We start from the raw sequence: 15,539 nt of genomic DNA, 5'->3' as shown, positions 1-15,539 counted from the left end.
GTTAAGAGGTTATAAAAGAGTTTGTAAAATAAGTAATGGTGACCAAGAGGTAGGATTGCGTTTCATACACAGATTTTACTTTAGTTTTTTCTGATTTAGACCTTGATGCACATAATTTAGGTCCATTTTTGACCGATTTAACCTCTTAACCCCCGCATTAACCTAGTGCATTTTCTGCAGTTGAGCGTTGCAGTGTGGCCTACTCTGCCTTATTTGAAAGCTAAGATCAGATGGAAATGCTAACGCCAGTGGAACAATCACTTGAAATTAGGGGTGGGAACCTCAGGGTACCTCACGATCCGATACACGCTCACAATAACAATAATGCCGATACTGCGATAATCGATGTATATTGCACAAAAATAACCTACGATACATCACATTTTTTTAACATATGATTTTTAACCTACTACATATTGATATAATTTACATTTGTTTTCATGCGCTTTGCATTTTTCTTCAATAATAAGTGAATAAAGGAACCCAGACTTAAAGGGGCTGGATGCAAGTTGGCCATTTTATACTCACTACTGCCACCTCAGGCCATATGTGTAACTGCACCTTCTATATTAAGCTCGTGCATGACGGCAATTCAGGCCGAAGTGACACCTTTTTGAGTGACAGTGCAGGATTTTAGAAGCAGTTGTGGTGAACAGGTCTGAGCTCATTCTACACATTAGGCCATGGCTGGAAGGGGGAGGAAAATACTTCATTTTAACATTTTTAAACTCCGTATAGTCCCTTTAAAGGAACAGGCCACCGTTTTGCATATTGAGATGTTCCTACCTGAGCTTACACGAGTCGATTCATATCTTTATACGTGCGCTCATCAAAATTCCGAAGAAGTTGTTAGAATTTAGCCTCTTCTCGTCTCCGCTATGGGGCCAAACACAAAATTAAACATGTCAATGTTCTAAGCGGATGAAAAGAAGTGCCGTATTGTAAGGAATAATAATACCTAAAAGCTAAATGGTAGCAACATCTTTGGTCTTTTTGCATGACTGAGCGCACACGTGAAGACCAGACAGTAATGTTATCTCTGTATGCAAAAACGGCGGCCATTTCCTTTAAAAGGGACTATACGGAGTTTAAAAATGAAGTATTTTCCTCCCCCTACATGTTCCTCCATGTTCTAATGTGTAGAATGACCCAGACCTGTTCACCACAACTGCCTCTAAAATCCTGCACTGTCGCTCAAAACGTTGTTACTTCGGGTCAAAGTGTCGTCATGCATGAGCTTAATATAGAAGGTGCAGTTACACGTATGACCTGAGGTGGCAGTAGTGAGCATAAAATGGCCAACTTGCATCTAGTCTCTTTAAACACTGTTAAAATGGCTCTATTAATATGTCTGTGACTTCAATAAATCAACCACAAATAAATCTTATCCATAAAGTTATCATTAAAGGTGATATATTTGTGTGTTTTAAGTGTTTGGTCCAAGTGCTTAAAACTACTACCAAAACTACTCAAACTTTAGATTTCCTCTCTGAAACCTGTGTCATGTCTTCCTCAAGATGATTATTCTTCTGCAGCCAGAAACACGTTTTATACTTTACACAGTTAGCTGGTCCTGGTCAGATTTTCAAACAAAAGTTACCCCGGTCTAAACCGTTTGAACCGTGTTTTGTAATCCACATATGGAGTGATGATCCAGTCCAAACTCCACTATCGGCGTTTTGGAGTCGGTCTGTGGGCGGAGGTCAGCGGTCTCCCAACATGCACTTTACGAACACACGGCTGCTTCTGTGGCACGGCCGAAACCGCTCTGAAAAAGGTTTACGAGGATTTTCAATCGGTTCACGCTGCCATTTTCTCAGGGACAGCATGAAATTGTTCTTTGGGTGATTGATTTTTGAGCCTCGTGTTGTTGCCAAAGTGCAGGTTCTTATCTGAACAAAGGTCACGTAGCCTCACATGGACAGGGTCTGTTTGCAGAGAGGAGGGGCTGTCCTGTCAGGGGTATTAAAGTGATGTCCCAGGGCCTCTCTCCGACTCGTCCCCTGTCGCCCAGAGCCATGCACGCCCCGCTCGTCTGCCTGCTGCTGTCCTGCGCCGTGGCCCTCTCCGGGGCCGGCGTGGTGCTGGACGGTGGACTTCCCATCATGTGGGCCCACAGCACGGGGACGCTGACGGACTTACCCGTCATCGACGGAAAGCTGGCCCCGGACCCCTGGCACTACCTGCAGCGCATGAGCCTCTATCGCCTCATCATCGCCCAGACGGACTCCTTCATGGGCCCCATGGGCCCCGGGGAGAACCAGAGCCCGCTGTGGGGCCTGCCTCTGCAGGTCGGATGGATGCTCAGCTCAGGTAAGAACAACACAAGCCCTCAGTGGACAAAGAAAAAGCATCTTCAGGAAGAAATGACATAAATTCACTTCATTTAAGTCTAAAGTTTGAGTCTTAGATAGTTTTGTAAAGGTCCAACAAATTACCGACACATTTTCCGAAAACGTTCAATGGGAACTTCAGCTTGGAAGTTTGGGGAATTTTTAAAAAATGAAAACTGTCAAAAGAACACTATTGCAAATAGATTTATGTGATTTTCATTATGATGGTTTATCTGAGTGTCCTGGGTCTCTGGGCTTCAGCTTTGTCTTTGACATCTTTGATGGCCTGGGTGTTTTAATCCAAAACACACTTATTCCTACAGACACATGTTTGCGATTGTGATAGAAGGCAGGGGAGGGTTAGTGTATTTAATCAGGTTCTTTCTTTTAAGAAAAAATATTCTTTGTCTGATGCTGAAGAAGATTCAAAGTCTTTCTTTCTTGTTACAAGAAAAAAATAGCAAATCCCCTCCCTTACCCAGTCTGCAGCTGAAATCCTCATCCACGCATTCATCACATCCAGACTCGACTCCTGCAACAGCCTCCTCTACGGACTTCCTACCATCATCTCCAAAAACTGCAATACATCCAGAACTCTGCTGCCGCCTCCTCACCCACCCCTGGTCCAGACTAGCTTTTCCTTAAACCCCTTTTTTGTTTTGTTTTATTCCACATGTAAAGCATCTTTGAGTGTCCAAAAAGCACTATACAAGTTTGATGTATTATTATTATGATGTTTTTTTGCAAATATATCTGAAGAAGAAATGGCTAGATTTTATTTCCTAAAATAAGATTTTTTTTATCAAGAAAACTTTGCTCGGCAAGACATTATTACTTTTTAAGGAAAACATAAGAACCTATTTCTTAAAGTAAGAAATGTTTTACTTGCTTAGAATCCACTTTTTGCAGTGTAGATTTATGTCATTTCTTCCTTAAAGGGGCTAGATGCAAGTTGGCAATTTTATACTCACTACTGCCACCTCAGGCCATATGTGTAACTACACCTTCTATATTGAGATCGTGCATGACGGCAATTCAGGCCGAAGTGACACCTTTTTGAGTGACAGTGCAGGATTTTAGAGGCAGTTGTGGTGAACAGGTCTGAGCTCATTCTACACATTAGGACATGGTTGGAACATGTAGGGGGAGGAAAATACTTAATTTTAACATTTTTAACCTCTTAACTCCCGCCTGAACCGAGAGGATCTTTTTCCTCACGTCATCAGATTTTTTTTTCCATCATGTTTTTGTTGGGTATTCAACTCATTTTTGTAACTTTTTTGTCATTTTTTGTCACATTTTTGTCATTTTTTCGTAGTTTTTTTTTCTTCACATTTTTGTCATTTTTTTGTCACATTTTGTCAATTTTTTGTCATTTTTTGGTCAAATTTTTATCACATTTTTGTCACATTTTTGTCTTTTTTTTATTTTATTTTTTGTCATTTTTTTGACAATTTTTCGTCAATTTCTTGTGACATTTTTGCCACTTTTTCATCAATTTTTCATCACTTTTTTGTCAATGTTTTCTCACTTTTTTGTCACATTTCCATCATTGTTTTGGTCTCAGTTTTGTTGCTATTTTCACAGCTTTTTTCCAGAAGCTTTTGGACTGGGGTAAAGCCAAACTGGAGAAAATGTGCTCGGTTCAGGTGGGAGTTAAGGGGTTAAACTCACTATAGTCCCTTTAAGATGTTGATGTTCTGTGTGATTTTATACATCGATGTTGTAATAAAAGTATTTGTGTTTTCCCGCAGGTCGTCTGGTGGATCCGACGGGCGCGACCACGTGCGGCAATCTTGAGAACAACATGTGCATCTCGCCCAGCAGCTGGTGGGGCTGTGAGTAACATCTCAACATCTTCACCTTCAAATGAGTAAAGCCGCATCAGCCGACGCCCTTTTTCATCTTCTCCAGGTGTGAACTACTTCAGCTCCGTCCTGCCCTTCCTGTCCGCAGCACATAAGGAGTTCTTCGGAGCGGGCGTTCCTGTACGTGACCTTAATTTGAGTAATTCTGACCTGCTAAGTTTAAAAGTATTCGGACAGATAGGTCAGCTTGTTTAAGTGCATGAAAACTTATTCTATAGGCAGATGAACGTGAACTATTCTCATTTCAAGACAATTGACCATATTTGTGCAGTAAAAACAGTAGCAGTAGTCAACTCTCAAACTCTAAAACGATACCGAAAACAAGTGGGTTTCAAGAAGGAAGTGAATAATAACTTAAGTGTTGTTCCTCTTTCGCCCCAGCGTTGTCGTTAAACCATTAAATATCATGAACACGTGCAGTATCTTGAAATTGTTTGAATATTATAGAATTCCCTGAATGTTTCGCAGGTCGAGATGCAAATCCCGGCTGGATTGGAAGGATACTGCACGACCTACGACACCTGCAAAACCGCCCACCCCGACGCCATGAACAAGTGGGACGCCTTTTACCAAGTGGGTTCTGAAAGTTTACCTCCGTCTTGTCAGGGTTTATACAAGTTTATGCCCTTAACTCCCACCTGAACCGAGCACATTTTCTCCAGTTTGGCTTTACCCCAGTCCAAAAGCTTCTGGAAAAAAGCTGTGATAATAGCAACAAAACTGAGACGAAAACAATGATGGAAATGTGACAAAAAAGTGAGAAAACATTGACAAAAAAGTGACCAAAAATTGATGAAAAAGTGGCAAAAATGTCACAAGAAATTGACAAGAAATTGACAAGAAATTTACGAAAAATGACAAAAATGTGACAAAAAAATGAAAAAAAATTGATTAAAAAAAAAGACGAAAAAATTACCAAAATGTGATAAAAAATTGACCAAAAAATTGACAAAAAATTACGAAAAAATGACAAAAATGTGACAAAAGAGTGAGAAAACATTGACAAAAAAGTGACCAAAAATGTATGAAAAAGTAGCAAAAATGTCACTAGAAATTGACAAGAAATTGACAAAAAATTACGAAAAAATGACAAAAATGTGACATAAAAAGACAAAAAAAAAAGACAAAAAAGTTCGGTTCAGGTGGGACTTTAGAGGTTAAATAAGTATATAAAACTATATATATTGGTAAATGGACTCAACTTATACAGCGCTTTTCTATCTTTATCAGCCGCTTTACAGTAAGGAACCAGTCACCCATTCACTCTCATTCACTCTCAGTGTACGCACACACTGGAGGCAAGTAGGGTGAAGTGTCTTGCCCAAGGACACAGTGACAGTGTGCAATTGCGGGAGCTGAACCCCCACAATCACTCAACCAACAACTCACTCCTTCTGTAAAATGTAATCAGTATTTATGATCATTTAACCTCTTAACTCCCATTTTTGTAAAAAAAAAAAAATGTTTTTGTCATTTTTTTTAATCAATTTTTTGTTATTTTTTTGTCACATTTTTGTCATTTTTTTGTCAATTTTTTGTCATGTTTTTGTCATATTTCTGTCATTTTTTGGTCATTTTTTCGTGACATTATTGTTATTTTTTGTCAATTTCTTGTGACATTTTTGCCACTTTTTTCATCAATTTTTCCTCACTTATTTGTCAATCTTTTCTCACTTTTTTGTCACATTTCCATCATTGTTTTCGTCTCAGTTTTGTTTTCACAGCTTTTTTCCAGAAGCTTTTGGATTGGGGTAAAGCCAAACTGGAGAAAATGTGCTCGGTTCAGGCTCCCACCTGAACCAAGCACATTAAGGGGTTAAAGGGCCAAGATGCAAGTTTTCATTTTTATACTCACTACTGCCACCTCAGGTCTTACGTGTAGGGGGAGTACATAATTTTTACATTTTTAAACTCCGTATAGTCCCTTTAAAGGCCCTATACCTGATTTTTTCATTTCAAACAATGAAAGAGGAAGCCACTAACATATTTGTAGCATCCCAATTCTTAACAGGGAAATGTTTAAAGGCACATTTCACTACTTGCAGGGTCACTTTTCAGGGTCACTTTCACAAGAATGCTAGAAAACTCGCCTCCAAGTTCATGAAATTGAAACAAATGCTTTATAATTAGATCTACAGTGTTTTCCCCACAAATGTCTCAGTTTACAATATACTTCATGAAGACAAAACAAATTTCATTCCATAACTAGAAAAGAAATCAGGTATAGCTCCTTTAAGGAATAAAAACCAGAGGTCGACTAATATATCGGGCCGATATTTGGGAGTTTCACTATATTGGCTATCGGCCGATCTGACGCCGATAGAAGCCGATATCTAAATATATCAACATCAACCTTCCTGAAAGCTGATCGGTCAAGATGCGCTTTATCCAGCAGAGGGCGCACTATCACTGTGGATTCGCTTCATGGTGGATCTGCAGCAGCTTATTCATCAAGGCTGGGACAAAAAGTATGACTGGATCACGTAAAGAAAAATCAAATAGGTAAAAAAAAATCGGACACTGCTGTGGTGGCCAAGTATTTGTATTTTAGTTTATGAAATAACTGATATATATATAGCCCAGGCATTGGAAAATATCGGCCAAAAATATCGACCAAATATATCAGTTATCGAAATTGGACTCTCCCTTATTAAAACCCATACCCATATAATTTCCAATAAATCTAGATTTGATGCCATTTTGAATCCAATTTAATGCTTTTTAATGACATTTAAGGCCTTGATTTTGGCACAGTTACGATAATGACCCTGTAAAATTGATTGTTATGTCGTTGCTTCGATGTTTTTAGGGCCTGATCGACTCCAAAACCTCCACATTGACGGATATTGAGAAGAAAGACGCGATCCTGGGTCTGTACTGGGACGCAGCGCTGGCCTCGACCCACGCCTCCTCCCCCGCCGCCGTCTGCGGGGACAAGTACGTATAAATAATCATAAAACCTCCATCATTCTATGGCAAACAGTGAATGTAGAGGACCCAGAGTAGTCCCAGTAAGTTTGTCGACAGCCCTGGTTAGCACAGTTTTAGCATTAGCGTGTTGCTCTTGGACGCCCATAAATGGTCACGTTTGATACTGCCAGAGGGAAAACAAAGGGGGAAAAGAACTACTACTACTTTCACCGACTACTCCACTACTACAACACATTATGGATGTATTTTCTTCCAAATAAAGACACACAAGGAGAAAACACCACATAATCCAGGGGTAGGCAAGCTTTCTTAACAGAGGGCCATTTTTTTTTCATTGTAAAATGACCAAGGGCCAAAGAAAAGCACTACACGGGAAAAAAATACCATCTTAAATGAGATAAATGACTTAAAATTGCTTGAATAAAGGTTCTTTATGTTGAATTTGAGTGTTTGGACTGATCTAAGATAAAGATACAAACGCTAATGCCAATGGGACAAGCATGAAATCCACTTTGAAATCAGACAAATGAACTTTTACTTTTAAAAGATTTGTTTTTCACTTGAAATTATACAATATAATCGATATACATAGAGTTAAGAGAATAATGACTTGTTCCATTGGCGATAAGATGTTTTATCTGATCTAAAACCAGACCAAATCTACTCAAACTTTAGATTGAATCTCTTAATTCAAGTAGGTTTCTGTCATCTCTTCTATAATCTATTTTATTTTTCCAGTGCACTTTCTACAAATGCCAGAGTTGTACATGATATGACCTAATTGGGTGTATTGACAGTATTTCTCCCATTTAACCTTAAAAATGTTAAAGTACTTTCTGATTTGTGTCATAATATTTCTCAAAATCACCTTGAGGGCCAGAGGTTCTGTGCTGGAGGGCCGGATTTGGTCCCCGGGCCTGACGTTGCCTACCCCTGCCATAAACACATAAATAATGGAGACCGCTAACCGGGGGCGGACCATAGCCATATGTCCACTCTGGAAGAGCACAGAAGGGCCACTGGCTCTAGGGCCACCAGTCCCGCCTCAACTGAGCTTTACCCAAATCTAAAAGCTAAAAAGAAAAGCATCAAAATAGCAAGAAAAAGAAGATGAAAACAAAACAAAAATGTGCTGTAAAAGCAACAAAAAAAGTGACAAAAATGTGGCGAAAAGGCAACAAAAACATGAGAAAAACACGGACAAAAAAACGTGACAAAAACACAACATAAAATGATAGAAAAAATAATGAAAAAAAACAACAAAAATATGACAAAAAATGACAATCACTTTTGTAGGTCTTAGCTTTCAAATGAGGCATTACATTGTTGCTCTCCAGTCGAGAAGCTTTTAGATTTGGGTAAAGCCCAGTATGAAAAATTGTGAATCTAAAAGGCATTCCGTGGAGTATGGTGTACCACAAGGTTCAATTTTGGGACCATTATTATTTATTATTTATATTAATGATTTGGCTTCTGTTTCTATGACCACCTTCCAGTTCTTTTTGCTGATGATACCAATAAAAAAAACCTGGGGAAAATGCACTGGGTTAAGGCGGGTGGTTAGAGGTTCCATCCATCCATCCATTTTCTTCCGCTTTATCCGGGGCCGGGTCGCGGGGGCAGCAGTCTCAGCAGAGATGCCCAAACTTCCCGATCCACACACACCTCCTCCAGCTGTTCTGGGGGGACCCCGAGGCGACACCAGGCCAGCTCGGATACATAGTCCCACCACCGTGTCCTGGGTCTTCCACGAGACCTTGTCCCACTAGGACATGCCTGGAACACCTCCCGCGGGAGGCGACCAGGAGGCATCCGGAACAGATGCCCGAGCCACCTCAGCTGGCTCCTTTTGATGTGAAGGAGCAGCGACTCTACTCCGAGCTCCTCCCGGGTAACTGAGCTCCTCACCCGATCTCGGAGGGTGTGCCCAGCCACCCTGCGAAGGAAACTCATTTCGGCCGCCTGTATTCGCGATCTTGTCCTTTCGGTCATGACCCAAATCTCATGACCATAGGTGAGGGTGGGAACGTAGATCGATCGGTAAATCGAGAGCTTTGCCCCAACTCAGCTCCCTCTTCACCACGACAGACCGATACAGCGACCGCATCACTGCTGACGCCGCACCGATCCGTCTGTCCTTCTCACGCTCCATCCGTCCCTCACTCGTGAACAAGACCCCGAGATACTTGAACTCCTCCACTTGAGGTAAGGACTCCCCACCGACCTGAAGAGGGGAAGCCACCTTTTTCCGGTGGAGAACCATGGCCTCAGATTTGGAGGTGCTGATCCCCATCCCGGCCGCTACACACTCGGCTGCAAACCGCCCCAGAGCAGCTGAAGGTCCTGGTTCGTTGAAGCCATCAGAACAACATCATCTGCAAACAGCAGAGATGAGACTCTGAGGCTCCCAAACCGGACACCCTCCGGCCCCTGGCTGTGCCGAGAAATTCTGTCCATAAAAGTGATGAACAGAACCGGTGACAAAGGGCAGCCCTGGCGGAGACCAACACGCACCGGGAACAGGTCTGACTTACTACCGGCAATGCGAACCAAGCTCCTGCTGCGGTCATACAGGGAACGGACAGCCCTTAGCAGAGGGCCCCGGACCCCATACTCCCGGAGCACCCCCCACAGGGCACCACGAGGGACACGGTCGAACGCCTTCTCCAGGTCCACAAAACACATGTGGACTGGTTGGGCGAACTCCCATGAACCCTCGAGCACCCGACGGAGGGTATAGAGCTGGTCCAGTGTGCCACGACCAGGACGAAAACCGCATTGTTCCTCCTGGATCCGAGGTTCAACTATCGGCCGGATCCTCCTCTCCAGCACCCTGGAGTAGACCTTACCGGGGAGGCTAGAGGTTAAAATATGTATTTGTGAAAGTGCACAATTATGCTAACTTGGGCCAGGCTGGTCAGAGTCCAGGGCTGTTTTTCAGTCCCAGTCCGCCCCTGCCGCTAACCGGAATGATAACGTTAGCTCCAGGCTACATGCTAACTGCTAGCTTTGAGGGACAGTTTCTCACTTCTTCCAGTTATACTATAGTTTAGAAGTCGACCGATAGGCTCTGGGTTTTTTCTAATGCTGATATATTGCTCGTCCTCTGCGCAGGTTGAACTCCTACTCCGGCCAAGAGAAAGCGTTCGCTCAGAGCTGGCAGAACGCCGGCGAGTACGTGGCTGCGGTGTATTTCCAGTCCAGTTTGGATCTGGCCGCGCAGTTCATGGCTCCTCTGCCCGGACGCATCCTCAAGGTACGACACGCCGTGGATCCTACATTCGCAAAGACATTCAGGTTTAATACCAGGGGGAATCGTTTAAAGCCCTAATGCCTTGTGTTGTTGAAAGGTCAGACTTGGTGAGTAAAGTTTAAGAACCTGTAGGATCAGATCGTTTCCTGGATTCAAAGGCTGCTCTTAATTCTGTCCCAGGTCCATGTTCATACTGTGTGTCTTTAAGCCTCTCTTGTGGGTTTTCGTGCAGGAAGAAGACAGTCCGCCCAACATCCCTGACCTGACCGCGGAGGAGAACCACTCGCTCTACATTTTCTCCTGGATACAAAGCATGGACAGTTTAATGGGTGAGCAGGAAACGCCATGTGTGACTGAAGTTTGTGAACATTCAGGTTCTTCAACATCGATATCTTAATCTATATTGAAATAATATCAATTATTTAACTATTTATTTGCATTTAAAGGGGCTAGATGCAAGTTGGCCATTTTATTCTCACTACTGCCACCCCAGGTCATACGTGTAACTGCACCTTCTATATTAAGCTCGTGCATGACGGGAATTTGGACCCAGAGTAACATGTTTTTGAGTGACAGTGCAGGATTTTAGAGGCAGTTGTGGTGAACAGGTCTGGGCTCATTCTACACCTGAAGACATGGCTGGAACGTGTAGGGCAGGGGTCGGCAAGTTTGTTCGGTGGAGGGCCGGTTTTCTACATCGTCAAAAGACCAAGGGCCGGACCCTCCAATTGACGTAAAGCAACACTTTCTACATATGCCAGTGCTGTACCATATACATTGGGAAAATGTCCATCTTAAATTAGATAAATTACTTAAAATCGCTTGAATAAATTTGAGTCGGTTTGAACTAATCTAAGATCAGATAAAAACCCTAATGCCAATCGGACAAATAGAAGTTCCACTGGAAATCAGACAAATGAACTTTTGCTGTAAAAAATATTTATCACTGGAAATTATCCAAAATAATCTGAATTAAGAAAAAACTTGAACAAAACGTGCTTGTTCCATTGGCAATAAGTTTCATCTGCTTTAAGGACAGACCAAATCTACTCAAACTTTAGATTTAATCGCTTAATTCAAGTAGATTTAAGTCATTTCTTCCTGATGATGATTATTCTTTTAGGATTATGGCCTAAAAGGGTGCTCTGCTAAGACATTTTAAGGAATTGACAGTATTTTTCATATTTCTAGAGTACTTTAACAGGCATTTGATCTCTGATTTGAGTCATAATCATCTCAAGGGCCAGAGTTTGATGACAGAGGGCCGGTTTTGGCCCCCGGGCCTGACGTTGCCTACCCCTGATGTAGGGGGAGGAAAATACATAATTTTTACATTTTGAAACTCTGTATAGTCCCTTATTGAATATTTTAAAAAATATTCTGGCACTTATGGTTTTAGAGAAATTGGCTAAAAAACATTACCCTCGATTTAATCGTCCTGTTTTGCTTTTTTGCAAATCCAGATATTTAGGTTACAAATATATCCCCATCTGATGGTAAATGGTCTCAACTTATAAAGCGCTTTTCCACCTATAGGCACTCAAAGAGCTTTACAGCAAGGATCCACTCACTCATTCATACTCTCATTCATACACCAATGTACGCAGACACTGGGGGCAATGTGGGTGAAGTGTCTTGCCCAAGGACACAACGACAGTGTGCACTTCTAGGAGGTGGGATTCGCCCTGATAAATGATATAACACCCAAATATATTTTTGTAACGCTCCATTTTATAAACATGCCAAAGAGCGAGTTATTTTCAAGCCAATTTAAGAAATGTCACGTTTAGTGAGATGAAATGATGTAATACTCTTTTCCAGTGGTTCTCAACAGGTGGGCTGAGACCCAAAAGTGGGTTGTGAATAGTGCTGAAGCAACTAATCGATTATTCGACAACTGATTATTGAGGGAACTTTGTTTGTGTAGCTACAAAGCGCTTTACATGAGACTATTTTACACTCTCCACACTTGGTGTGCGGTTTCCCCTGGGGGAGACCTACGCAGACACGGGGAGAACATGCAATCTCCTGGTTATTCCTAAAGTCAACAAAAAGACTCACGGTGAGGCGTCTTTCCAATATTACGGCCCTCGCCTCTGGAACCACCTGAGGAGGAGCTCAGGGCTGCAGAGAACGTTCAGGTTTTTAAGAGCAGCTCAAGACCCACCTTTAGTTTAGCTTTGAACTGATATTTATTTTTGCTTGACCCATTTATTTATCAGCACCTTATAATTAATTAAATTGATATTTAACTGTTATTAATATTTTTTTGTATTTATGTATTTGTATGTATCTTGTTTTAAAGGGACTATACAGAGTTTAAAAATGTTAAAATTATGTATTTTCCTCCCCCTACATGTTCCAGCCATGTCCTAATGTATAGAATGAGCTCAGACCTGTTCACCACAACTGCCTCTAAAATCCTGCACTGTCACTCAAAAAGCTGTTAATTCGGGTCCAAAGTGCCGTCATGCACGAGCTTAATATAGAAGCTGCAGTTACGCATACGGCCTGAGGTGGCAGTAGAGAGCATAAAATGGCTAACTTGCATCTAGCCCCTTTAATGTTGTACATTTCTCTCGCAATTATGTGACTCCGAGGAACAGTTCACACTAGACTAAAGAAAGCAGCAGAGTTTAACTAAAAAGCTTGTATTAGACGATAAAAATCTGATTTCCGCGGTCAGGTCCGGCCCAGTTTTTTGCCCCAGTTGAGCGAGTGTTTATGTGCGTTTGAAGAGAGTCCACATGAACGCGACATAAGCCACTTCCTGTCAGTAGCAAAACAAAATACTTACTTTTAACATTTTTCATATTTTTAGTCCCTTTAAGGATGAACACAAGGCAGCGCGATGTAAACGAGGAAATGAATGTCAGTGGTGCTCCCATCAGAGCAGTCACCTCCTCTTGGGACTATACAAGCTTCTAAATTGTTAAAATTATGTATTTTCCTCCCCCTACATTTTCCAGCCATGTCCTAATGTGTAGAATGACCCAGACCTGTTCACTACAACTGCCTCTAAAATCCTGCACTGTCACTTAAAGCTGTTAATTTGGGTCCGAAGTGCTGTCATGCATGAGCTTAATATAGAAGCTGCAGTTACACGCATGACCTGAGGTGTCAGTAGTGAGTATAAAATCACAAACTTGCATCTAGTCTCTTTAACAACAGCAAACAAAATCAGAGTGTCTAAGAATAAGAGACAACCAGCCAGACCATTTTCCTCTCAAAGGTGCTCGTATGAGTCGCATGCTGACGCCGTGTTTTGTATTTCGTCCCCAGCGAGCACTTTCGGGGGCACTCTTGTGGGCACGTGGCGCCAAGCCATGTGCTCGGTGGCGGCGCGAGAGAGCGGGCGCGAGATGCTGACGAATCTGCTGTTGACCCAAGACGGTGCTACGGCCAACTTCCTCTCCATCGTCTCAACGATGTCCCTGAGCTGCAGCTGAGCAGGAGCTACCACCGTTAATGTCATTATTATTACAGCTATGACAGATATTTTTCATCAACTTATAAAAGTTAAATAAAAATGAAAACATTTTCATCAACAGAGAAGGGCTGAAACTAAAGTAAAATGTTAATGTTAATTAACATTGTAAACTAGAGCTATAAACGCGGACAAAGCTATTCATTTTTATAATGATAATGTATGTATTATGATACTGAATGTATTTTACATTACGTTTGAATGATTTTAGGAAAAGAACATTGTTTGGAACTTAAATAGCTCCACCCGGTGGCCATCTTCAATTAAGGTTTTTTACTTTACGTTTTAATTTCCATGTTCTCAAAAGCTTTGGAAAATGTTACAAAATAAATGAATTTGAAAACAGATATAACAAACTCCACTCACTCTTCAATCCAATAGCCAGATTCTTCAGACAATTGTTTCCAGAGCTTTGAGGAACCTGGAGAGGCCGCCAAATTGCATTGGATCTTTTTTTTAGCAACCGAGAAAGGGCTGAAGAGATCCTGGTTATAATCTGTTGGGCTTTTCCCAAATGAAACTGAATATTTGGTTAAAATTAAATGTGCAATCAATGATCAAATGCTTTAAATTTAAGTGTATTATGTTGGACAAGAGATTGACGGTCCTAGTTTTTTTGTGCTCTTTGTTACCTTTTGTGTTAAAGCAGTACTAAATAACTTGTTTACCTTAATAAATCCTTTCCGTAGTCCCTCTGGGGGTAATACAAGAGTTAATGGGAGGATTGGAGGGTCTTTCATCTCCCCCTGTTGTCTCTGGCCAGAAAACCACAATTGCAACTTCCCTGCCACCGGGTAGGAGTCACCAATACACACTAATGGAATCACGAAGAAGAAGCTAACAGGCTAACGGGCAAAGTTAACCACTTTAACAGTATTTACAGCCAAGTTTGACTGAAAAAAATGATCTCCAGTGTGTAATTGGATGAACAATATCCCTCTGTCCCTTTGTCTTTTCTGTCAGTGTAGTATTTACTCTCACGGACAAATAATGAGTCAAAAAACACAACATGCTACACCACCTGCAGTGGCGCTTATGGCCTCTAGGGGCATTGAGTTACTTAGTACTGCTTTAATGCACTTTTCAATCTCAACACTTCAACAGTCAAATGGCATTTGGTTTATGAACTTTGGGCACTTGACTTTGTACACATTTTAAGGTAAACATATTGTTTATCATAATTACTTGGATCGGCCCCTGAGTATCGTGATACATATCGGATCGTGACAAAAGTGACAATAGTACATACTTGTGTACAATAAGAAGACAACTTTTTACAAACATTTGTGGAAAAAGATCTTTAATTATTTCAACACAAAACGTAACAACACTGTAACAAAGGACAACATCCACCTTTGACTAACGGAGCGGCAACCATTTTACCGACGACATTTTCATGAAGGGAAGACCGCTGCCCTCTGCTTCCTTAACAACAGAATCTAGGCTAAAACAATGATTGTCCGTGGAAAAAAAACAATATAAAACGCACAAAACAAGAGGAAATCCTTCTGTTTTTCATGAGAACAAAACAGTATACGGCTAAAATACTGGAACATTTTTCTTTTTTTTTTTCTTTTTTAGCAAACGCAGAAACACAATCTGGCTCTGTAAAAACAAATATCTGAACTGGTTAAAGTGACTTGAAATTGAGGCTTATTTCTTCTACT

The 15,539-nt window shown here is 41.3% G+C and overlaps 1 protein-coding gene across 1 annotated transcript; it reads left to right on the top strand.

Annotated features, from left to right (window-relative positions):
* Positions 1 to 1,925: 1,925 nt before the first annotated feature.
* Positions 1,926 to 13,858, top strand: LOC306974840 (protein LEG1 homolog). The gene is made up of 8 exons (XM_079572234.1): positions 1,926 to 2,313; positions 4,088 to 4,171; positions 4,248 to 4,321; positions 4,670 to 4,774; positions 7,011 to 7,138; positions 10,247 to 10,388; positions 10,618 to 10,714; positions 13,668 to 13,858. Exons 1-8 carry the CDS (start codon positions 1,974 to 1,976, stop codon positions 13,832 to 13,834), a joined length of 1,137 nt encoding a protein of 378 aa, XP_079428360.1. The 5' UTR covers positions 1,926 to 1,973; the 3' UTR covers positions 13,835 to 13,858.
* The last annotated feature ends 1,681 nt before the right edge of the window (positions 13,859 to 15,539 follow it).

Source organism: Gobius niger (genome assembly GCF_951799975.1).
Source record: "Gobius niger genome assembly, chromosome: 15".
NCBI classification, from domain to species: Eukaryota; Metazoa; Chordata; class Actinopteri; order Gobiiformes; family Gobiidae; genus Gobius; species Gobius niger.
Note: the sequence above shows the minus strand (reverse complement) of the source record. Positions and strands in the feature narration are given on the sequence as shown.

What these genes read in the sequence shown, in the direction of transcription:
- LOC306974840 (XM_079572234.1), top strand. Translation starts at nt 1,974, where the DNA reads ATGTCCCAGGGCCTCTCTCCGACTCGTCCCCTGTCGCCCAGAGCCATG. An exon ending in CGGATGGATGCTCAGCTCAG is followed by an intron (nt 2,314 to 4,087) that starts GTAAGAACAACA and finishes GTTTTCCCGCAG; the next exon opens with GTCGTCTGGTGGATCCGACG. An exon ending in GCCCAGCAGCTGGTGGGGCT is followed by an intron (nt 4,172 to 4,247) that starts GTGAGTAACATC and finishes CATCTTCTCCAG; the next exon opens with GTGTGAACTACTTCAGCTCC.